This window comes from Limulus polyphemus, unplaced genomic scaffold (assembly GCF_000517525.1).
Source record: "Limulus polyphemus unplaced genomic scaffold, Limulus_polyphemus-2.1.2 Scaffold2322, whole genome shotgun sequence".
NCBI lineage: Eukaryota > Metazoa > Arthropoda > Merostomata > Xiphosura > Limulidae > Limulus > Limulus polyphemus.
In genome coordinates, this window is record NW_013667932.1 from 19,253 (window position 1) to 44,277 (window position 25,025).

At 33.7% G+C, this 25,025-nt stretch overlaps 1 protein-coding gene across 5 annotated transcripts in view; it reads left to right on the forward strand.

Annotated features, from left to right (window-relative positions):
* LOC106466613 (WD repeat-containing protein 63-like) overlaps positions 1-25,025 on the forward strand; it is a 77,753-nt gene that overhangs the window by 18,640 nt on the left and 34,088 nt on the right. For 4 of the 5 annotated variants that reach the window (XM_022394649.1, XM_022394648.1, XM_022394650.1 and 1 more), the window contains exons 5-14: positions 795-944; positions 1,501-1,658; positions 2,163-2,274; positions 9,869-9,947; positions 11,108-11,232; positions 12,632-12,808; positions 15,767-15,889; positions 17,940-18,013; positions 18,366-18,474; positions 24,810-24,885. In XM_022394649.1, coding sequence (XP_022250357.1) covers positions 795-944; positions 1,501-1,658; positions 2,163-2,274; positions 9,869-9,947; positions 11,108-11,232; positions 12,632-12,808; positions 15,767-15,889; positions 17,940-18,013; positions 18,366-18,474; positions 24,810-24,885 — 1,183 coding nt within the window. Of the gene's footprint in view, positions 1-794; positions 945-1,500; positions 1,659-2,162; positions 2,275-9,868; positions 9,948-11,107; positions 11,233-12,631; positions 12,809-15,766; positions 15,890-17,939; positions 18,014-18,365; positions 18,475-23,295; positions 23,439-24,809; positions 24,886-25,025 lie in introns of those variants that run through there. The other variant, XM_022394652.1, reaches the window with a different exon arrangement.

Sequence of the window (25,025 nt, forward strand, 5' to 3'; positions counted from 1 at the left end):
CATCTTGGAGTTAAGAAGACATTGAATCACTTAGAGCAGAGACTTTACTGGATAGGTATGAGGCAAGATGTGGAAGAATAGTGAAGGACCTGCAGTACATGTTGTGCTAAAAGGGGACATAAGGATATGGGACGTGCTTCAATGAAATTATATCAAGTTGGTGCACCAATGGAAAGAGTAGCCATTGACATTGCTGGTCCATTGCCCCAAACTTGTGCTGGAAACAAGTACATTTGTGTGGTGATGGATTATTTCACCACATGGCCTGAGGCATATGGAATACCAAATCAGGAAGCTTCGGCTATTAGTGATTTCTTCTTCAGGTTTGGTATGCCATACGAACAGCATTCTGAACACGGCCGTAACTTTGAATCATCTGTGTTCCATGAATGCTACAAGTTGTTTGGCATATGTTTATTGTATTGGCACATAATTAAAGTATAAATAAACTAAATGTTGCTAAAACACAGCTGGGTCCTTGTAGCAGTTTTTGGAAAATAAATAAAATATCATAACTACTTGAATAAGAACTTTATTCATTTAATTATAACTACAGAAAAAAAGGAAGAAAAAGATCTTTATGAAGATTTCAGAAATGTATTTTCCAACTTCATATAAATTGCAAAATAAATTTAAAAAATATAAAATTTATCTTATTTAAGTATCATACCGTTAAATGCAGAAGCATTTTTAGCTAAAGCTAGAACCAAGTGTTGCCTGTGGTAACAAATAGCTGCCTATTTGAGACATGTAATTTCCAAAGTATAAAATTCAAAAATATTTTATTACTATAGATCACCATTGTTACAAAGAGGTTAAAGAAGTCAAAGACACCTATTACTTTGGCAGACAATTGTGATAACAAGGATTGTTATGCTGAATGCAATTCTTACCAACAAGAAGCTGAATTTATCAAGGATTTGCAGATTGACATTGGTACTGAGGTAGGAAGACTAACAAGTTCTTTAGTTTTTAAAACCTATTAATTATAATAGATTATCCTATATTTTCTGGGTTAAAAGTATATAGTTTCTATGGTGGCTTTAGTGTAAAATATAAAACAAACTGCTATATTACTTTGGACATGAGACAGAGGGTGTGTTAGATTTATATGTAGGGACAGATTCTTTACAGTAGGTGTCTGTGACTAGATGGTGATAAATTTCAACAAGAAATGGACAGCACACAATCCACTTATTTTAAAATAATATATATGGAAAACAAGTCAAATGTATGTATAAAAGTTCGTTGCACTATTGCTTACCACAGTTGAATCTAGGACTTTAAATAATTCTCTTTTTTGTCAAAAGTCAAATCCCAGTATTCAGTTAGAATAGCCCAAAAATTGGCAGTTAGTGATGTTAACTAACTGTCTTCTTTCTTGTCTATCCCCTCATAATTGGGTAAGGCTAGCATAAGTAGCCCCTGATTAGCTTTGTGTGAAATTCAACAGAGCTCTTTCTTAATATTGAGTTTGTGTTTTTATGTTTTCTATTGCAGGCTAAAGTTTATGTAGAAGACAGAAGTTCTCAAGCCACTGTGCATCATACAAAACGTAAAGGTGTACAGTATCAACCTCAGTATTTTAAAGAATCACTCATTGAAGACATTCTTACCTCAGCAGGAATGAAAGAATTCTGTGAAAATGTATTTCCCTTGTGAGTGAATATTGTTATGTTCATTTTTTGTATTTAGTGGTATAGTGATTTCGTATATGTAATTGTTTGGAAATGTTTTATTGTAACATCATGTGGAAACTGAAATGAAAAATGAGAAAGAAATTTATCCTGTGAATATGGATTGTGAATAAATAGTTTATCTTTATTTTAGTACAAGTTCTGTAAAGATAATTGGTAAAAAAGCAAGTAATAGAAAGGTTTATATTTATATTTATTTTAGACATGTTTCATGAAAAAAAATTTATAAAAGTGATACTTTAAAACTTCATTTACTTTATTCTGTTTTTTCTGCACTTATTTGTTTTTGTTATAATTTTTAACTACCATCAAGCAGGTCAAAATGATTGTTGAAGAGAAGTAATTATCAGTAGACTAATAATCAAAATTAGGAAAAGTAAATCTGGATATATATATAATTATTATTTATATATTTTACTAAACAGTTTTATAACTTGATGTAAAATTGCTGTGAATTTTTAACAGGTTTGAAGAAGCATTACTTCAGAATGAAGTAGCTGATGTTTTTGTAAATGACTGGTTGACTCTTGGTTATGATGATATAGGACTTTCTTCTACACAAGAAAACCACATGAAAGTTAGTGTATTGTATACATATTTTAATATATACATACATATATTTAATTATTTATGTATTACCAAGAATTTAGTGTACAGTTACCATAGTCTTTAAACAAGATATCTCTCTATATTTAGCTGTCTGACAGGATCTAAATGTTACAATTTTCATACAGCTTGCATCAAGACATACTCATAATTTATAAGTCAAACATATACTCATAAATGAGAAGTAATTCTCTTGTAACTGATGTATACAGCAATATAAAGTGATTTTATGTAAGGTTTTGCATATATACCTAATATTAAAATCACAACATGGAAATAAAATTTTGATATGGTACATTACCTCTTCTCACATAATTAGCTATTCTCATTCAGTGCTGCCCTCTATTTGACTTCCCTCCATTGAAAATGACTCATTCCAATGTGTGTCTCATATAAATCATCATGCGATGACCCTCCACCAATGAGAGTACCACACATTCTCGTTACGCATGTGGCTTCCTCTATTCAATTCTTCCAAATTATCACTTCTCCTTTGATAATGGTCATGTTTAGATGTTTCGAATTTTACTCACCTGTGCTTCGTCATTGTAACTTTAACAGTTATATTTTCGAAGTGGTTTCTTAATCGTTTTTGATTATACAGCTACTGCCTTTGTTTTCAATTTACTTTCCAGTTTTTATTTTTTATGTTTTTTGCATGTATGTCTTTATCTATCAAAGAATTTGTTTGATTTATTATCATTTACCATGAATTCCTAGGTTAATGTGACTGCTTTAGGCCTCATACTTACTACAAGCACTTTTACACTGGCTGCAGATGAGGGTGACCCGTTGGTGGATTTATCTGTGATTATTCGCTGAAAGATTGATCTCTATATGGGTCAACCACTTTCTCCTTAAGTTACCCCACTTCCTCACAAACAATCCGAACCTGTTTACTCTGATGAAGATTTAGATAGCTTTTTCTCATCACTGGTTGCTGTGTCTTCCTATGCCCCAGCTGTGGAATCAGCTAGGCCTAACACAGCATTTTTATTTCTGATTTCTCAGGTATGTGATGTTTTATCCCCTTCCCTGATTTCTATGATCCTCATTCTCCTTTGTTGCATGATAGTTATTCTTCTCCTTATTTAATTTTACCACCCTCTCACTATCCTTGGATCATTTCCTCTATCTAGTCAGACATCATCTGGTAATGATTCATTCTGACAGTTCCACAGTGGTTGCATATCTCAATCACCAAAGTGGCACCCGTTCAAAATCCTTATGTTTTCACATCTTAGATTTTCTTATCTGAGCCCACATGCAAGGTTATCCATATCATTACATGTCATGTTCTGGGTGCTTTCATTCTTGTTGCAGATCATCTTTCCTGTCCAGACAGAATCTGTCCGATGGAGTGGTCTGTTGATCCTATGTTTTATCAATAGCTTAGCCATCAGTGGGGTACTCCTCACATTGATCCATTTGCCACATCCCTCAACCACAAACTTCCTCTGTTTTGGTCTCCAGTACCTCATTCTCTATTCCTGGCTGTCAATGCTTTCAGTCAGGATTGGACTAACAAATACTTTTATATTTATCCTCCCATTCAACTCCTTCTCTGGGTGATTTTAATCACCCATATCACTTCGTGTCAGGTCCTTCTGATTGCTCCTTACTGGCTGGCTCAGCTGTGGTTTCCTTGACTTATCCAGCTCCAATTTACCCAGATACCTCTTCCTCTGTCTCCCTCCCTTCTACTGCAACCTCATTCATCGGTGCTTCATCCTGCTCTTCCTGTCCTCTGTCTTCACGCTTAGTTTTATCTGGTCCTTGGGTAGATTGAGACTGTCCTGACATATAGTTTCATTTTTGGCCTGTTCCATCTTCCTTTTCTCCATGGAGGTTTATCAGCATAAATGTAATGTTCTCCAACATTGGTCTCTGGGCTGGGGGTTTTCTGCTAATCAACCCACTGTTCCTTGTATTGTAGAATTTCTTACTTGGCTCTTTGATCGGGGATCTTCTGTCTCCTTTATCCCATACCTATTGTTTTTCCCAATACCATAGAATTTTTATCTTTCCTATGCTCTCCCTGTTGATCAGTTCCTTCTGGATTTGTCATCCTCCTCCATTGGCTTCCCTTCTGGTATGGGATGTTAATGTGGTCCTCCATTGCCTCACTTTGCCTCCACTTGAACCACTTTTCATGTGCTCCTTGTTTCACCTTTCCTTTAAGACTTATTTCTTTCTCCTATTAGCCTGTGGATGTAGGGAACCTGATTTATTTGCCATTGATGTTTCACATACCCTTTATCATCCTACATATCTTATCCTTTATCCAAATCGTTCTTGTCTCCCTAAAACCTCAGCTGCTAAGGAGGGTAACTACTCCTTTTTGCCAATTTCTTTTCATTTCCCATCTTTATCTTCGGGCTCATTTGGATTGACTTCTATGTCTTGTACATGCTCTTCAATGTTATATTGCTCATACGACTTCCATCCATGGTGCCTGTTCCACTTATTTATTTTTTGGCAACCATCCTTTGTTCATGATCTTTCTCCTTCCACCCTCACCAATTTGGTTTGGCTTTTGATTCGATTGGCTTATTCATCTCTTTTGTTGTCCTCCCATACTTTGTTCCAGGTGTCTTCTCATCCAATTAGACACCATATCTTGTCACTGGCTTATCATCTTCATCATTTGTTGGAAGGAATTCTTCAGTCAGGCATGCGGACCACACCTAATGCGTTTGTCTCTCATTATTTGCATAGGATTGCTGTTTCCTCCTCTGAATATCATCTTCCACCTGTGGCCATTCTTTAGACTGCCATGCAACTATAAGACTGGGTAAGTTATGTTTAATCTTTTTTACATTTTCAGGGGCCCTATTTCCCTATTCATTGTAATTCTCATTGTTTGAATCCTGCTCTGTAGCGAGTGTTGCCTGACCAGGTTTTCATTAACCTTTAAAATCCACACTGTTCAGCCATGTTGACATGCTTAATATGTTCCATGGCCATGCAATGCACACTGCAGAGATGGGGTGTTTCGCAAGATTGCTTAAGGGTTATCCTTGCGATGAAATTGTTTCATAAATTTTCATGTCCCAGATCGTACCACCCATGGACTACATGGGTAAAGCATAAAGCAAAAGGGGATAGCTGCCCATCCCTGCCATACCTTGTATTGAATAAATCGATATAGTCTGCATTTAAAAATAGGGTTTCGTGGCCACATTTTGCCCCTCTTTTTTTCTTGTGGAGTTTGGGAGTCCTAACCACTTTCCACTTCCAAGCCGTTGGGGTGGTGAACAGGGGAGACATCCTCTTGAATGGTTTAATGACATAAATTTTTAATACAGAAATACCATTCAGTGAAGAGTAGGGTGGTGGTGTGCTGCTGGTGTAGATGACATGATATCCTCCGCTATAAAGCATATGTAAACCAAAGGAGTGAGACATCAAACTGCAGTTCACCCCTTCGATTAAGATTCCTCATCATACTCGTATGTGGATGTCAGTTCCCACTGGCCAGGTTTTGGATTTAGAGTAGAACCAGTCAACATAAATCCTCACACATGTATTATGGATGTCTGTCTTCCTCCCTCAACCATACTCCATCTATGTTGTGGGTCATGATGGAGGAACTTAGGTTTGTTATGGTTCTTTCCCTTTTGCTTTGCTCTCGATGTATCTTATTCAAAGAATATTATTGTACCTGGGTTGGTTCTGGTGAGTTTCATTGTTGAGGGGGTTGATTTCTCTATGGTAGACATCTTTTTGATTCCAGATGTTGAGTTCCTAGATCGATATATCATTTTCTATTCTTAACATGTGCCCTGTTCCAGAGTCTGGGGGGGGGTTGAGATCTCCTCCAGTCTCTTGAACTTGAGGTGAAAATGGTATGATCCTCATTCTACCTTCTGCATGGATGTTGGTTCCCAGTGGCATGGGTTTTGGATGTAGTTGACTTGCCGAGTATGGCCTGTCACACCCTAGTCACTCTACACCTGGGAGCACTTCCATTGTTTTTTTCACGCACCAGTTGGAGGTGCTCCTCTGTTTTCTGCCCATATATATGAAACTTTTCTTAGACTGGCGAGGAGTATACTTGGTTCAGAAGTCTCCCACATAAGATCTTTGAATTTTATTCTCTAGTTTCAAAGTGTATCCTTCAGATGCTTTCAATAGATACTTCTTTTCTTCCCTCGCTCTAGTCCCTCCACCTATTCAATGTGGGATTCTAGCTATGTATATGAGCGAATGTAATGTACCATATCGGAAGTTATAATTTTTCTATACTGAAAATGTATTTCTGATAGGTACTTACCTCCTGTCACACTTCCAACCCTTTCTCCCCACTGAAAACTGGTGCTTCCATTTTCTGTCAAAACTCGAAGTGATAATTTGGTAGAATTGAATAGAGGAAACCACATGCATAATGAGGGTGTATGATACTCTCATTGGTGGAGGGTTGTCGCATGATGATTTGCATGAGAGACACATTGGAATGAGTTATTTCCAATGGAGGGAAGGCAAAAGGCATATCAGATATACATAACTGTTTTATTTAAATGTAATATGAGAGTTATGATTTAGATAGTTATAAAGTGTGAGGGTTAAATTTGATATTTTTAGAACTGATCATTTATTGCAAGTTCAATTACGTAACTGTTTATGCATCATTTGTTGTGTAGTTCAATTGTTGTGAATTGATGTTATGTTACTCAAACCTTCAGAATTTGTCTCAGTGCTTGAAGTGTGTATTGTTACATCGTAATGTCTCTTAATTTGCAAAATATTCTAGGCCTCAGTCAGACAATATATATATACGGATATAGGAAGCAAGTTAAATTAGTGAAAGTAAAAGGGAAATTAGACTACGTGATTGTGTGTTTAGCCATAAAGTTAGTTTAACAGTTTGTACTGTAATATTGAGATAGAGGAGTATAATTTGTCTTGTCAAAGGGTGTTGTAAAGTAATTGAACCTGACTGTGTTGAGTTTGATGAAAAAGAAACAATCATTTGGAAACAACTGTGTAACAAAGCTTTGTACATACGTTTGACTTGTTTTTAATGTATTCTTTTAAAACAAATGGATTGTCTGCTATTCATTTATTGTTGAAATTTATTGCTAACAAGTCACAGACACTTACTGTAAGGAATTCGGCCCTTATAAAACTAACAACACACCACTCATTTCTTTTCTTCTGTGTGTTTTTGTATATATATACATACTCACATTTATATTAGAAAGAGTCAGTTCTTATCCATATTAAATATTACTGAAATAAAAACAAGACTTCCATTGTAACTAAACTGCTTATAAATATTTTACAAAAGTGAAAAACGTCAGTAATTGTATAAGCAACAATATTTGTAGAATAGGATTGATTCAATGGCTTTTTGGTTCTATACAAGTTATCATGAGTTGAATTAGGAAGGTGTTTTTTAATCTAAGGAGGGGGAGATTTGTTTTTTGAGTTCATTGAATATGATTGTTAGAGAAGGTACAGTATTTAATGAATAAGAAATCTAAAATTTTTATTTAGATATATGAAGAAATGATTAACATGTTTGTCTTACTATTAAGCTCATTTGTAGATAGAAACAATCAAAATGCAATGTTGCAAACTCAAACAAGGTGTATAGTAACATCTGGTATCATATACTGTAAGAATCATGTATTTTACTTTAAACAGTAGGTACATGCTTAGATGACATTTAATATATTATTTTCAGTTTATTATTTTATTCATCAATCATATTTATTATAACGTGTTAATTCTTTTATTTGATACAAAAGCAAGGCACTAAACCTTTTTATGCCTAACAAGAGTTAATGAAATTTTATTTGTACTTTATATTTATGTATCTCTTCCTGTTAAAAGTAATGAGTGACTTTTATTATAACTCCTGTTCAAATACAATCTGCTGAAGAAATAGTCACAGGTTAGACTAACATGATTATTATATTAATATTATGTGAATGTATAAAATTATAAGTGTATTCTCAAATTATCTAATAGAGGTTAACAAATATGGGGGAAAGCTGAACATCACTGTATGAGGAACACTTAAAGTAAGATGTAACAATGATCACAAATCAGCTGAACATCACTGTATGAGGGAACACTTAAAGTAAGTTGTAACTATGATTAGAAATCAGCTGAACATCACTGTATGAGGGAACACTTAAAGTAAGTTGTAACAATGATCAGAAATCAGCTGAACATCATTGTATGAGGGAACACTTAAAGTAAGTTGTAACAATGATCAGAAATCAGCTGAACATCATTGTATGAGGGAACACTTAAAGTTGTAACAATGATCAGAAATCAGCTGAACATCATTGTATGAGGGAACACTTAAAGTTGTAACAATGATCAGAAATCAGCTGAATATCACTGTATGAGGAACACTTAAAGTAAGATGTAACAATGATCACAAATCAGCTGAATATCACTGTATGAGGAACACTTAAAGTAAGTTGTAACTATGATTAGAAATCAGCTGAATATCATTGTATGAGGAACACTTAAAGTAAGTTGTAACTATGATTAGAAATCAGCTGAATATCATTGTATGAGGAACACTTAAAGTAAGATGTAACAATGATCAGAAATCAGCTGAATATCACTGTATGAGGAACACTTAAAGTAAGATGTAACAATGATCAGAAATCAGCTGAATATCATTGTATGAGGAACACTTAAAGTAAGTTGTAACTATGATTAGAAATCAGCTAAATATCATTGTATGAGGAACACTTAAAGTAAGATGTAACAATGATCAGAAATCAGCTGAACATCATTGTATGAGGGAACACTTAAAGTAAGTTGTAACAATGATCAGAAATCAGCTGAACATCACTGTATGAGGAACACTTAAAGTAAGATGTAACAATGATCAGAAATCAGCTGAACATCACTGTGTGAGGGAACACTTAAAGTAAGTTGTAACAGTGGTCAGAAATACATTCAACAATCCAATATAGCTTGTTGGAATCATTTAAAGTGTATTTTTTATGTATTCTTTTAAACTTTAGAGATCAAAATTGTTTTAAACCTTAAATACTTATGTGGATAATAACCAAACAACAATGGCTCCGAGTGTATTATGTCTGCAAATGTTTTTTTTTCTTGTTCTGATGACTTTATTTGAAAAGAATGAAGATTTAAATGTTACTTCAAAATTCTTAAAATGAATATTTCTTCCTGATTTGCAATGGCTTGAACAGATTGAGATGTTCTTGGACCCCACACATTTGTATCTTCTCTTGATTATATTAAAACGATTTTGAACATACAATTCCACAAGTCACTTGGCAACCATAGCTGATATACAGTCACAATAGTAGGTCATGTATCAGAATTACATTTTGATATTTTTTGTTATTTTGTAGCTAGCATGATGCCACCAAAAAGTGATTGCTTTTAGGAAGAGTATGTAACTAGATACTTTTGTAATGTTTTGTTAACTAAGAACTCATTGCTTATAAAGTAATGATTTTGAAGAAAATGTTAATAAAAGGTTTTAAAGTTAATAGTCTAGAGCTTTCAGAAGAAAACATACGTAATAAAAATTGAGCTTTCTTTCTATTTTATTTTTGTTAAAGGAATTTCAGTCCTTCACAGACTTAAAGTTCAGCAAGAAGAAGAAGGTGACCTGTATCAGTTGGCATCCTAAGATGAATGGTAAATTTATTTGTTCACATAGATATAGAGCTTTATGTTTTGTTATATCTAGTATTATTTATTTCCAATGTTTCTTAATTTTTGCTGTTTCTGCCTACTGTTTTGCAATATTCTTTTCACTTGAACAATTGTTACTCATCTTTCTGTTTAATATTGTGAATTCTGCTTATACCACCAGTATACTACTGTTACATTGTGCATCTTTCTTTTATAAAGTTAATAATCTAAACATGCTGTTATCACTGCTTACTTTACAACCAGTTTAAAACAAATTGTTTAACTTTTTAGCACAATAACAGCTGCTTTCATCTTCTTTATACATTTTTATTTTAGATTACTTAAAATTTGTACAAAGGGGTTATTTACAATTTATATGATTTGTAAGTGCTAATGTAGCACTGTGTTACAGCAAATTTGAGTCATTTGCCAGTGCAATGTTGTCATGGGTAGCTTATCCTTGTGGATTTGGTAAAACTTCTTTCTCAAAAAACATATATACACAGTGACATTGATAAATGATGTAGTAGGCAGAACATTTCAACGGGAGCCTTCAGTGTCCTCTGTGGAAGTAAATATGTGTGGTATTTTCAAGTGAAACTGATTTCTCAACAAATATCAGACAGATAATTCTGCAATAACAGCAGATTGTATTAGAAAATAAGGAGAATGTTCTGTAGTAAATAACTAGGTCCTCATAGTGTGTATGAAGTAATGAGACTGATGAAGTTGTTAAAAATAAAAATAATTTTATTATTTGACAGACAAAAAGAAAATATAATGTACTTGTGCACATGAAAGGAGCTCTTATTAGGCTGTGCTAGGTCCCTCAGCATTCTCAAGATAGACTTCAGTCAAACTAAGCATGATGATCTTAAAAGTAAGTCTTTGCTTGGCAAACTCATATTAGAACTGCCTCAAAAAAGTGCACCAGAATTCAACAGGTAAACTTGGTTTCTTTTTCCAATTGTCATTATCACCCCATGACCTTTGTCCCCTCACAGCAATAGTCAGCTGTTGCTTTGAGTCAAAGTCATAATCGACCAGGAGAGGATATTAAAATACCAATCCTTTTAAACTGGATGCTATACATAGTACTGCAATATCCTTGCAGGCAGATTAATTATATATATTGTTTTAAACAGTAAAATTTCTATTTATAGGTATTGTTGCTGTTTCCATAGCAGAGAATTACTCGTTAGATGAAAGAATAAATAACATGTCTCATCTTACTCTACAGCCTTCTCTTATCCTTGTGTGGAGTTTTATGGACCCCATAAATCCCCAGGTATAATTTTTTGCTTAATAACTACATTTAGGTTATCAAAATATAAACAAGCCCACAAAATGTAATTGGTAATTCTTTCATATTTTACAGTGAAGTTAACTGGATATAAACATAAGGTTCCTCACACACACACACAAATAAATATTTGTAATCATGTTAGTAATCGTGAAATATTTCAATGATAAGAATTATAGTTACTTGGAAGTAATTAGGATTAGCACTTTGTTAAAAACAAATCAAACATATATGCAAATGTTCATTATGCTGTAGGTTACCACAGTCATATCCAGAGATATAAATAATTGTTTCTTTTTTGTCAAAGTTCACAAAGGCTGGTTCAGTTACTTTAGAACACAATTGAAAAAATGAATTATTCTTCTCTACTCTGTTATTACAATACAGTCTTTGATAATTTCTCTTTAAAAATTGCCACTATACACTCTTTGTTATGACACTCACAATCATGCAGTCTAAAACTCTAACTAAATAATGATTTTTTGATGCATATTTATACCACAACAGAGGTTTAGAACATTCAATGCAATACTAGATATTCTGATGCAAAAATACTTAATTAAACAATGAGAAACTCAGAAAGTTCTAGCAATATGATGAAATAATCTCACTATTGTAAAAAAATCACTAATTCATAGCAATTGAACTACACGATGTATGATTCATAAACAGTTATGTAAACAAACTTACCATAAAATATCGCTTCTGAAAATAGCTAAATATGACACCCGCTCTATGTAAACTATCTAAATCATAATTCTCATATTAAACTGAAAGTTAAACAGTTGTGTATGTCTAACATGTAATAATCAGTTTAATTCTTCATCTTAAAGATTAAAACCCATTATAAAAACCTCTTTTCAGATACTCAGTGATGTTGTAATTTAAAGCTATGAAGGCGAGTCTATTGAAATGATTAAACAATTAAAAACATTCAAAGGCTTCCATTCTCATACTTACCTATGTAATGGACATTAACCACCTAAAATACTGGAAACTATAAGGGATCATTGCAAAATATATCCCATACTACCTCAAATAAACAATACCTTTCTCAGTCTTGTGCTTATGGCTTTAAACTGTAGACAACATTATTTCATTAGTAAAACTGATCTGCAGTGTGAATATCAAAAAATTTAAATCAATACTATTTCTACATTCTTTGTTACTTAAAAAAATAATTGCAATAGTGCTATTAAACTATATTCAGAGATTATAAGCAGAGATTATTTTGATTTCAAAGAAGTCTTTTTGTTTTTAATAAACCTGAAACTAAGTTACTTTGAAGAGTATCATGATTACATTCTAGTCCATACATAACTAGAAGAATATGCTTCAAGTGATTTCTGTATCGTAACCCTTTTAATATTTGTTGATTTTGTAGCTTTTGCTTGAAGCTCCAGAAGATATTAACACATTTGCGTTCAACCCTACTACACCAGAACTGGTTGTTGGTGGTACTGTGAATGGTCAGCTTGTTTTATGGGATGTAACTCTATGTGCTGATAGTCTTCAGCAACCAAAGGCTCATGTGCAAACAGAAAAAAGTAACAAAACGTTTGTAAGTATACAGTTCGGTTATTGCTGTGTGCTAATTACAGAATACCATGAGAAAAGAATAAACCAACTCTCAGAGTTAGACTGGATAGTTTTCTAGTCCTTTACACCTTATTGCTGTATGCTAATTACAGAATACCATGAGAAATGAATAAACCAACTCTCAGAGTTAGACTGGATAGTTTCTTGTCCTTTACATCTGTAATGATCTGTTTATGAAACATATTTCTCTGACCACATAGATGTTGTTGATAATTTGAAATAGAAATAGGTCAATTTATTCTGTTTGGTAGTCATGAGGGTAACTTACCACACATTCACATCTGTGCTAAATAGTTAAAGTATAATCCAAGTGTTTGATACCTGCCTTTTCACTAGATACAACTGTAATAGTTTATTACCACATCAGTTGCATGTGTTAGCCATATCTTTGATGTGGAACCATACAGGTCATGAGGTTCTTTTTGTAAGTAGCTTGCCATTATTTGGGAAGGGATATAGATAGATATTTTAAACAGGCTTTTGGTTTTTATCATCTGGTCTTTTGTTTTGTTTCAATTAATTTCTGTTATTGATGTGCACGTGCAAATACATAGGTACTTATGGATCATATTAGCAGTTGACTGGGGTTTTCATGTGTTTGTTAAGTAATGTCATACTCTATTTTCATTTATATTTAGTTTCAGTGGTATTATTGCTTCTGATATTCATGTCAGCTTTGAGTATTTGAAACTAATTTTAATACTTATGAAGATTTCTCTTTTATTAGTTGCATTAATAGTATTGGTTTATAATGTTTATAATAATTTATACTTATATAAGTTATTTTACATTGTTTGATTAATGTATGGTTTTAGGACTAACCTAAATCTCCTAAACTGGCTGAACCTCATGACATATTATTAGGATTAGGATTGAAAATATTGGTAATAGTGAGAATACCCAACTGTTCATTTAATGCACATCAGTGTAAGTTTTAGTTTTCATGAGAAGTGATCTATAATAATAAGTAGTCCTAATTAGTTTCTTAGAGAATTTCTAAGTAGTGTATGTAGCTCTATGATTTATGATTAGGCAAACATACACACATATATATTTATAGGTATGTGATTTTATTTTGTAAACTGTGGTAAGGGATCAGTGGTTTTGTGCTAAATATATTAGGCTACAATCTGTTTCAAAGCATAAGTTTGCATTTTTTTATGGGCTTCTCATTTATCAGCATTTTTATAGTGTCCAAACTTAATTTTTTGTTGTATATCAAAAATAATTATTGTTTATGAGCTTTTGCTTAGGCTGAACTTTAGGAAAACTCTATGATAGTGTATGCCTGATAATATAAATCATAATAAGTCTTTAAACCATTGTATTAATTACCACAGCATTGTTAGTTCTATTTCATTCATCCCCCAGTGCACAGAAGTAAGTCTTTGGACTTATAACACTAGAAATTGGGTTTCATTGCCTATGTTGGGCACAGCACAGATAGCCCATTGTATAGCTTTGTGATTAACTACAAAAAAAAAACAAGTTATTTTATTCTACAGACTATCTTGGTTGTGTGAGAATAGGTTTGGTTGGCTTAACGTTTACAATCTATTTAAGTTAAATGTCAGTTTCTTTACTTTCTTCTGAAAGAGCTGTGATATGCAAGCATACCATGCATTTACTACTTTCTTATTTCATATAAAAATATGTAAAAAATTTTTTGTTTATTCTAAGAAAGTGTGGGTTTCACATAATTCATGGTCAAAAAAAGTTATTAGGTTAATTTTGTTCTAGTTTTCTTTGTTCTCAGTCATATCTTGAAGATAACACCAGGTCTGCCTTTAGCTGTAAAACTGAACCTTTTGCATGAAGGTCGGAAGCACTGTCCTCCAATGGTAGATTGGGTGATATCTTGAAGATACAACCTCCCTTGTGTTTGAATGGTAATGACCAATCACATGAGTAGCACTTGTTACTCTGGGTAAACTCATGAGATTTAGTCAGCCAGTTTGTGGGAGTATAACCAGCCTGATCAATCCACCTTTCTAATAAAGGCGACTGTCTGAGGTAGACTACACACACAGTTTTTTTGTGTATTACACATCATATCCAGTTTATTTATTTCTTTGTGTAAGCTCAGTCAGTTCAGGAAAAGACAGAATTATTTTGCATCATATCTTGCCACACCTTCCATCATATAGTGGCCCTATCTTATTTACTGTTTCAGGGAGTTGGTTTGAACTGAAAGTATCACATAGTGAAGCTATAACTTTTACAAAAAAGATTCAGCTAACATTGTAGTTAATGTTCAATATGTTGTGTTCTAAATGTTATATTCTTAAGTTTGTAGTGTCTAATGTGGAATCCCAGTTCATAAATTCCTTAAGACAGTTCTTAGTATTTTGGGCAAAGAATGAACTAACAAATGGTCACAACATTACCTGAACATTATTCTTCAGGTATCATATTGTATTAATTATTTTCCAATTTATTAAATGCATATGTGATATGAATTAAAAGTGTCATGATATTATTAAGAAAATCATGTTATGCCTTATCACCTGCACCATTATGTTGTGTTAGTGGTTACATATCACTTTGGTTAGACTTATAGCATTAATTAGTTTTCAGTTTATTAAATGCACATGTCATATCAGTTGAAAATAACATGAAACTAGTAACAAAACTATACATAATTTCTTCATATTTATGATTTGTACCATTATGTTGTACCAGTAGTAGTTCTGAAACTAAAGTTTTGTGAAAATATCTTTGAAGCTATTGATACCTGATTGTTATCTATGTCTGTAATATATTTCTTCATTGCTGCATATATAGAAATGATTAAAAGGCTGAAAAATAGACTTTTTGTATGTTTATATATTAACCATCTCTGATTCACATACATTAAATTTTTTAAAATCAAAAATAGGAAAATCCATATGTAATGTCTCCTTTCAATGCTGTATTTTAGATGGAACTTCAAGAAGATAAAAGTATTATTACTCCTATTGTAAGGCATTGTGCTCTTAGTAATATCGACCAGCATCATAAGTCAGCAGTCAGTTTTCTCACGTGGCTTCCATCTTTCATAGAGGTGAGGGTTCATATAAATAAAAATAATTATTTAACCAAAGTTCCTTTTCTCCCAAAAGATACTTCTACAAGGATAGATTCATAAGTGTGCCACTTTATTTACTAACAATTTAGAAATTTTATGGAACATTCGATGGACAAAATGATTCTTTATTATTCTTTCAGTGACTTCCTAAATCTTACACATCTGATAAAATTATAAAATCTTTGCATTACATACTCTCTAACACTCACAAGGCTTGATTCACATTTGTTTTGAATAAACTTGTAAACAAAAGGTATGCTATAAATTTGAACACACAAACTCTTACTTCAAGGTCACAGTAGTACAACAAGTTAAATACTTTAATTAAAATGATTTTGAAACCAAAACACAACGTTACAGTCCTATCGCCATGCCTCGTCCTGCTCTATCTGAAAACTATGCATCTCAACAATAGTCCTGCAACATAATTTCCATTGCAAAAAGTTCCATTATAAAAGCTGTTGTGTTCAAAGCATACTAATTATCCCTGCAGGCTTTCTATCATCCATATAGTGTATGAGAACGATGGTTCCCTGTCCCTATTTCAATAGTCCGATTGCACAGAAGTCCATGGGGGTTATGTTTGGCAATTTGACTAGTATGTCTTTGTATATATGTAATAACATGAATGTTCATTTAATTCTCCAGCTGCTTGAGATAGAAACAGGAGGTTTGACTGGAAGCCTTACCTTGGTGAACCCATACCCTCTTGGTCTTGTTTCCAGATGGAGATCCTTCCTGGTTATGTTGCCTTGGGCATCTGGACACTGACCTTTGTGTTTGCGGATTCTCACCTGTTACAAGACACTGCACTTTGCTTACTGTGCCTTGTTACAGGATGGTTCTGGTGCCAAAGTTGATCCATATTCATTTGTTTTCCAATGCCATTAATTCTAAATCTCTGATATTAATACATCTTTATGAATATTTTACATCAGAAAGGACTGTTACATATCCTTCCCAAAAATGATCAGTTATTGGATACATCACATCAGCTGCAAAAAAGGCATGAAAAGAAATCAAAATGTACTTCTGATACATGCTGTTCCACTGCAACTTTATATAGACTGTGGTTGTCATGTCACTTGCTGATCTATGTATTCAAATTGTTTTAAAGTAATACATTCAACCCTGTAAAATCAATTTTGTCATTTTTCTCTTGTATTTCCATAATTTATACCAAGTTCTACAACTTCCAAATTTTATTATTTGGTTTAGCTTTTAGTTTATTTCTGTCATTCAAATAAGTAAATGCCCTATTAAGTGAAAATCTGGGAAGAAAAATATTTCTTTTTTCTTAATCATGCAGTGCAGTTAAATATGCCTTATTTAAAGTAAAAGATTTTTTTATTTCTTGGTTTTTTTGCATCAGTGGCCTCTAACAAGTATTTCTTTGTACTAGTATTGCCAATTAAAAATGTAATAAGTTATTTGATCAAAAGAAAGAACTAGCACTCCATCTAATTACTAATTATTTCACACTTTTACATATAACAAGATTAAAGTATGTTAGTATGCATTTTAATGTTCAAGTTTCTGATTTAGTGTTATAGTTGTATGGCAGGCTTTGAAAACAATATTTTTAAACATTTAAAACATGATTAAATTACTAATATATATTTCATTGAGCCCAAAGGTCAAAGTTTAAAATTTTTCTTTTTTACATTTCCATAATGTTTATCTTTTTGTGCATTCAGTTTTTCCTTTCTTTTGCTATTGTATTGTTCCTATTCACGTATCTCTGTATTGAGATATGCATAACTATCTAAATATACTTTTATTTTTCCAATTTCTAATTTCTTTTTGCTTTTTTCCTTGAGTTAGATAATAACTAATTTGTAGTTATTTGTGTTTAACTTTATTTTTTGCTTTGTTTTTATGAGTCTTTGGGAATTTCTTTACAATATCATAATTAAATATATACAATTGAATAAAAAACGTTAAAAAATAATTTATCATTCATCTTGCAGTTTCTTAAAAGTATAATTAACTTTCACTTGTAATATTATGATTATTTTTTAAAAAGGTTGGTAAACAAGGCCTAGTGTATGAATCTTGTGGCACTTCCTGTCACCAGCTGTTCACTTGTGGAAGTGACGGGTAAGTTAGATATTAATTTCTGTTGTTGACCAGTAAATTCTACATGAAAATAAAGGTATGAATGCTTACTTGCAGTTCGTGAATGACTAATGCAGGTTTACTAATATTTTTACTCAATTCTTTGGTTTCATATTTATGAAAATATTTTAATACTGTATTATGTTTCAATAAAAACTTCAATAGTATATGAAAGTATGACATGGCCATGTGGATCTTAGAAATTGTAATTATGTTGTTGTATGAAACTTTTATTATCAAGGAAATGTAACTGCATGTAATATATATTAACAGGTACCAAATTCGTGTATATTTTCCAGTGGTTTGCATAATTACCTGTACTTTTTTATATTAGGGCTCTCATGATCTGGGACATCACATCTGACCAAAAGACAGCTGTTGACAAAACCAGAGAAACCAATGTTTACAGTTCTTTAGATCTTGTCTGGAAACCGTTACATAAAGTATGTATTTATTTCTTGCAAAATATCAAATAATTGGTTAAAATATGTCTCACAGAAAGTTGAATACAATATTATAATACATATTACTGAATAAACAAATAACTTCAGTTGATAAGATGGTGGACATAAGAAACTAGATTTATGTTAACAGTTGTTGGTTCTTAATGAAGTTCAACTTACATATGCTATTTAAGTGCAAGTTAAAACAGAATAAAATTAACATTGTCTTGTGAAAGTGTGTTAGATTTTTTATGAGTTGCATTTATATATGTTCAGATAAAATGTTCAGATTTGGGATTCTAAACTGAAATAAAAAACTATTTCTGTTATAAAATTTTAAACTAGAATTTTTTTTAAGAGAGTAGCAAATGAATTTCATCAAGATATGGTTGAAAATTTAATTAAAATAGTTGAACTTACATGAAAAATAATAATTCTGTTCTTGAAATAGATTATTCTGATGTGATACTTTACCTCCTCCCACATAATAGCTTTTCTCAATTTGTGCTGCCCTTTATATGTGCAATTTTCACTCGCACTAGCCTTGAGGCTCCCACCTAACATTACGTATTTACACGTGATATTACTGAATTGTAGCGTGCAAATAGGCATGCAACAATCCTCCACCAATAGGTTTGTGACACACCCTCCCAGCACCACTGACTCCTTCTATACTGTAGCTCACACTCATCACTTCTCTATCTATCATTCACAAGTGCAGTCATGCTTTTTTTTCACTCTTTACATTGTATTTTTGCTTTAAATTTTTGACAACTTTAAATTTGTTGTTATTTTGTTGTGGAAAGCTTTTCTTTCTTTCACATTATGAACTCACAGTTTAGTATAACAACTACTACTTCTGGTATGGATCCTTCCACAACTGATTTAACACTACTATGGCTTCAGGCTCTACACTTTTGGCCGAGCAGATTTCAGCCCTGGTGCATTGGGAGCTGGAGTCTTAGAAGCAGTCTGTAGCACCTCCTGAGCCTTGGTCAGATCTCTGTTTCCCTGGAGAATATGTTCCTGAGGACCACGGATTGGACAGCCTTTTCCACTTCTTGTTTTTGCTGCTCCTTTTCAGTCTACTTCTGTGGACCTCCTTTAACCTTTCTTCCCATCCCATCTTCATTGTGGCCTGACATCTGATTATTTTTCTTTTCCTCATTATTTGCATCCATGCTGACCATTTCCCTTCCCAGCTTTATGCTGGTGCCAACATAATTTGACCCCCCAAGTTTGGTAGTCATGCATGCATGCTTTAGCTTGCTATAAGTCTGAATTTCCTTTTCTTGATTCTCAGACCTTGGAATCATTGATTTAGGCATGGGGCTCTGATCCTTCTGCTGCCCTTCATTTTTCCCTTCCCTAGCTCTCTTGTCTCCATCTTACCTTAACAACTCTTATACATTATCTTCCGTCTATTCATCTCCTTTCTGAAGCTATTTACCATTCCCCTGAGGGTTTTTGGGCAGATACGCATTCCCTTCTTTTCTCTACATTGGCACTTTTATCTTCTTCAACTTTGCCTCTCTGTATGTGGTTGCTTTGTTGTTGGAATGCATTTGTCTGCTTCTTATCTGCATGATCTTTGTTTGGCTCATTTTCTGTGCCAGTCTGAATGTAAGGTCATCTTTCTTTTGGGGACTCGAGCTTCCATGGCATCCCTCATCACTTGAGGTCATGCACACATGCATTGTCTTCAATGGGTGCTGCACAATCAAGGTAATTTTGCTCAGGATCCCTTAGACTCCTCCATTTTCTTCCCTTTGTCTTACAAGTCAACTTTACCTGGTGGTCCGACAGAGACAACACTGCAGCTGACATATCTCTTACTTCTTCTCATCTCTATCTTCATTTCTATATGGATCCATCTCTGACAGGTTGAGGGGCATATTTGAATTCTCAGTAGATTGCTATTCATTGATTTTGGTTGAATTGACTCTACACATCAATCTTTTGGAGTTCCTTCAGGCATTGGATCATTTCCTTCTTGTGGTATAGAGGCACCTTGTCATGGTCCATTCTGACAATTCAATCATTGTCTCATATCAATCACCAAGGGGGTGTCCAGTCTCTTTCGCTTTATTTTTAAGCACTCGATCTCCTTTTCTGGGCCCAATCTTCACATGTTTGGTTTATTGCTTGTCACATTCTGTGTGCTCTGAATCTTTTCACGGATTGGCTTTCTTATCCCGACAAGATTCCACCAATGGAGTGGTCTCTTTCTCCTTATGTGTTCCAGTAGTTATGCTTCCAGCTGGGTACCCCATTGCTGGATGCATTTTCCATCAACTTCAATACCAAACTTCTTCTATTCTGGTTACTTGTTCCATATCTTTCAATTATTGATATGGATGCATTCAGTCAGGATTGGACCACGTTTTATCTGTATGCCTACCCTCCTATTCATCTTCTTCCCCTAGTCCTGTCACTTATTCAAACTACTCTGTGTCAGGTCCTTCTGATTGATCTCTTATGGCCAGCACAGCCTTGGCTTCCATCTCTTTCCCCTGCCACTTCTTCTTTCCCAATCCTTTCTTCAGCAACCTCATTTCTCCCTCCCTCATCCTGCAAAACTCATGCTCCATCTTCATATGTGGGTTTTTTTGTCCAGTCATTTTGCAAGGGGTTCTGGACTTTCTTTGTAGGTAGTCTTCCATATTTATCATTCTTCCTTTTTGCTTGTTTTCCAATGTAAATGGCACATTTTCTGTTGCAGGTCTTTGTGTCATGGAATCTCCCCTTCCCAACCAACTGTTTCCCACCTTTCTGACTTTTTTACATGGCTTTTTGACAATAGTTTATCATTTCTACTATTGCATTATGTAAGATAGCATTATCCAATACTTTTAATTTTCCCATATCTTCTGTATTTTTTCCTCTCCTCTCCTATCACGGTTTTTTTCCTTTTTTTTTCCTCCCTAACCAATTGTCCTACCAGATGGGAATCTCAATTTTTTTCTTCTTGCCCTTACCCATCCTACATTTGAGCTTTTAGTTTCTTGTTTATTGTACCATTTCTCCCTCAAGATTTATCTTTTACTCCTCATTGTATGTGGATTTCAGTTGTGTTTGCTGTTGATGTTTCCTGCATCTTTTAACTTGATTGTGCTTTTATTCCCAAAACATCTGCAGCATTAGAGAAAAACAGCACATTCACACCTATTTCCCTTCCATCTATTACTCATTCCCAGTCATATCCTTATCATTTCTGTCCTGTTCGGGCTCTTTGTGGTTATATCTCCTGCACAGCTTCTTTTCATGGTTCCCATTCCCAACTTTTTATCTCTTGGATCCCCTCCTCTACCAAAGATCTCTCTCCTGTTACCCTTACTGGTTAGCTCCATCAATTCATTCATCTGGCTCATGCTTCTTTGACCAAAGATTCTCTTCACATCTTCCAAGTTTCCTCTCAAGAGATTTGTCATCTTACCCTTTCCTTGGTTGCTTACATTCGTCGTACATTAGAGGATGTTGGGCAGGTTGTCATGTGGACTACACCTTACATGTTTGTTGTGTATTACCTGTATCATTTGGCCATCTCTTCTTCATTTGGATATTATTTTCTGCCCATCACCATTCTCCATACCCCATATAGGCTCTGAATGTGTAAGTTGCCTATCCAGGTATACTTAATTTTAAATCTGCACTGTGAGACCTTCAAAGTTTATAATGCACACTGATAGGATGGGGGTGTTCCACAAGACTGCTTGATGGTTTCTCATGGTAACTTGTTTCATAAATAATGTCTGTTCCAGACTGTACCAACTCATGAGCTATCATGAGTAAAGCAGTGTGGCGATTGCTGCCCATCCATTTGCTCCTAGTTTAATAAATAAAGACTGGCCTGCTTTTCAAAATAGGGTTTTTGTGATCATCCATCCTAAGATGTTGCATTCCTCTGGCCTCTCTACTGTGTGTTTTGCTCCTCCCTCTTCTAGTGGAGTATGAGAGTTCTTGCAACTTACCAATTCCCAGCTACTCAGTCGAGAGTAGGGTGGTATTGGTTTGATGCCTCCTGGTTTTGGACTGGATGAATCCACCACTTGCAGTTCATCCCTCCCTCCAGCTAGCTTTCCCCCATCCTACTGCCACCTGGGAGTCAGTTAATGGGTGGTTCTGGCATTGAATCAGCATAGGACCAGCCAACATAAGCCCTCACACATGTGATTGGTAGAAACTCTCCTTCTACTATGGACTGGATGCAAAATTTCCAATGCTGCCTGGTTTTGGACCAGAGTTGATCCACCATTTTCATTCCCCCTTCCTACCATTGCCTGGATGTCAGTTTCCTGGGTGGCCTGGTTGCCCTGCATGGATTGTCAGAATGGAAGTTGCTTTTCCCTTCTGCTTCCTGGTTTTGAGGTGAAGACAGTTGGGACCCTTGCCTTTGTCTTCCTGTGAACTGGAAGACATACCCGATGCTGTCTGGTTTTGGACTGGAGTTGACTCACTGAATATGGTCTGATGCTCCCTAGTCATTTACTGATTGGACTTCCAACTTTTCTGCCCTAATTAGCAACACATATCTTTACAATGGGCAAAGAGTATGCCCTGGTATAGATTTGATGCAGTCTTCCATCATTGTGATTCTGTATATTAGGTATCATAATCCATGGGTTCTCTTTGGATGCCTTCTGAAGAGTGCTCATCTAGGCAGTTTTTGCACTGGTCCGTCCACCATTTCAGCATGAAATTGTAGCTATTATGTGAGAGGAGGTAAGGTATTGTATTTGAAGTTAACATTTTCCAATGCTGAAAATATATTTTCGATAGATACTTATCTCTGTTCACACTTCCCACTTGACCTCTCTCCAGTGCACCTTTTCTTGCCGAATCACGAAGTGATGAGTATGAGCTACAGTATAGAGGGAATCTACTGTGCTAGGATGGTGTGTCACAATTGTATTGGTAGAGGATTTTTGCATGCTCATTTAAATACTACAACACAGCTATACAGCATGTGGACAAGCAATGTTAGCTGAGAGCCTCAAAGCTAGTGGTGAGCGAAAATTGTGCATACAGAGGCCAATACAAATCGAGGAAAGCTATTATGTGGGAGAGGTAAGGCATCATATTAGAATAATCTATTTTCAATGTTGTTAAAAGTTAACTTCTAAAAAGGTGAAGTTTATAATTTAATATTGTGTTAGTTATAATTGTTAAAGTTTATAATTTATTATTGTGTAAGTTATAATTGTTAAAGTTTATAATTTATTATTGTCTAAGTTATAATTGTTAAAGTTTATAATTTATTATTGTGTAAGTTGTAATTGTTAAAGTTTATAATTTATTATTGTCTAAGTTATAATTGTTAAAGTTTATAATTTATTATTGTCTAAGTTATAATTGTTAAAGTTTATAATTTATTATTGTCTAAGTTATAATTGTTAAAGTTTATATTTTTGTAAAATGTGAACACTTTTATGTCATATAACTGTTAATAGGTTGACTAATTTCATTGGTACAAATGGTCATTTTTGTGCTAGTTTAAATTATTTAGGTCAAGAGGATCTTGTAAGATGTCATTGAGATTATCAGCAGCAGCTGAGGTACCTCATAAATATTTCGATTTCTAATCATTTATATTTCAAACATCTAATTTATATTACAAGCATAGTTTCTGTTGTATTACTTGATAATTATAACTTCTACTGACAAACCTATAAAGTGAACAAACTCTTGGAACCCACTTAGAATTAAATCTGTTGTTATTCGTTAGCCAAGATAATTTCTATAACTACTGCATCTTAGAGCTAAGCTTATTTTATTTCAATGTTTTTTTTAATATTTCCTTTTTTAGTTAATTTTAAGAAAACAGAAAATTAATTACACAGCTTGTAAACTCATTATATGCTTACATATATATATATATATTGCTACAGTTTAGCCAGTTTATAGACTTACATGAGCAATTTTTTCATAGTACAGAAACATTTAGAAGCTGTCGTTTAAGTATCATAAAAGTGAAGTACCTTATATGTATATAAATTATATGTTTGTTTTGATTGTTAGAAAGATGGATATATTTTGGTATAAAACTGCTAAGCAGATCGCTGTTTGCATGTAATCTTGAACTTGTGACATTACTCATATGGATTTTAAATGTCTGTACATGTATAAAGTAAAATAGAAATTAATTTTTATATTTTGTATTTAGTTCACTAATGAAACATATAGAAAGGTCAATCTTAGTACTTTAGGAAAAATTGGTGCTCAGTACATAACAAAATGGAATATGATTTAAATTTAGGAAAACGTCAATGGACAAATAATTATGTTTGTTGTTATACTATCTACGATGTCTCTGACTTATAAATTATCTTTTACAGGTCTACCTACATGGGCTTGACAAAAGAAGAAAACTACATTTTGTTTCAGTTTCAGTGAAGTGTTGCTTCACTAGTGGTAAGAACTTACATGCAGAATGATTATATTTCTTGATATATATATTGTTACGACAGCAGAAGTCATGTGATGCTGCTGGCGTATGCGAGGAGTTTCTCGAATGATCAATTTTCTGGGGAGTCCTAGTGCTTTACGCATCC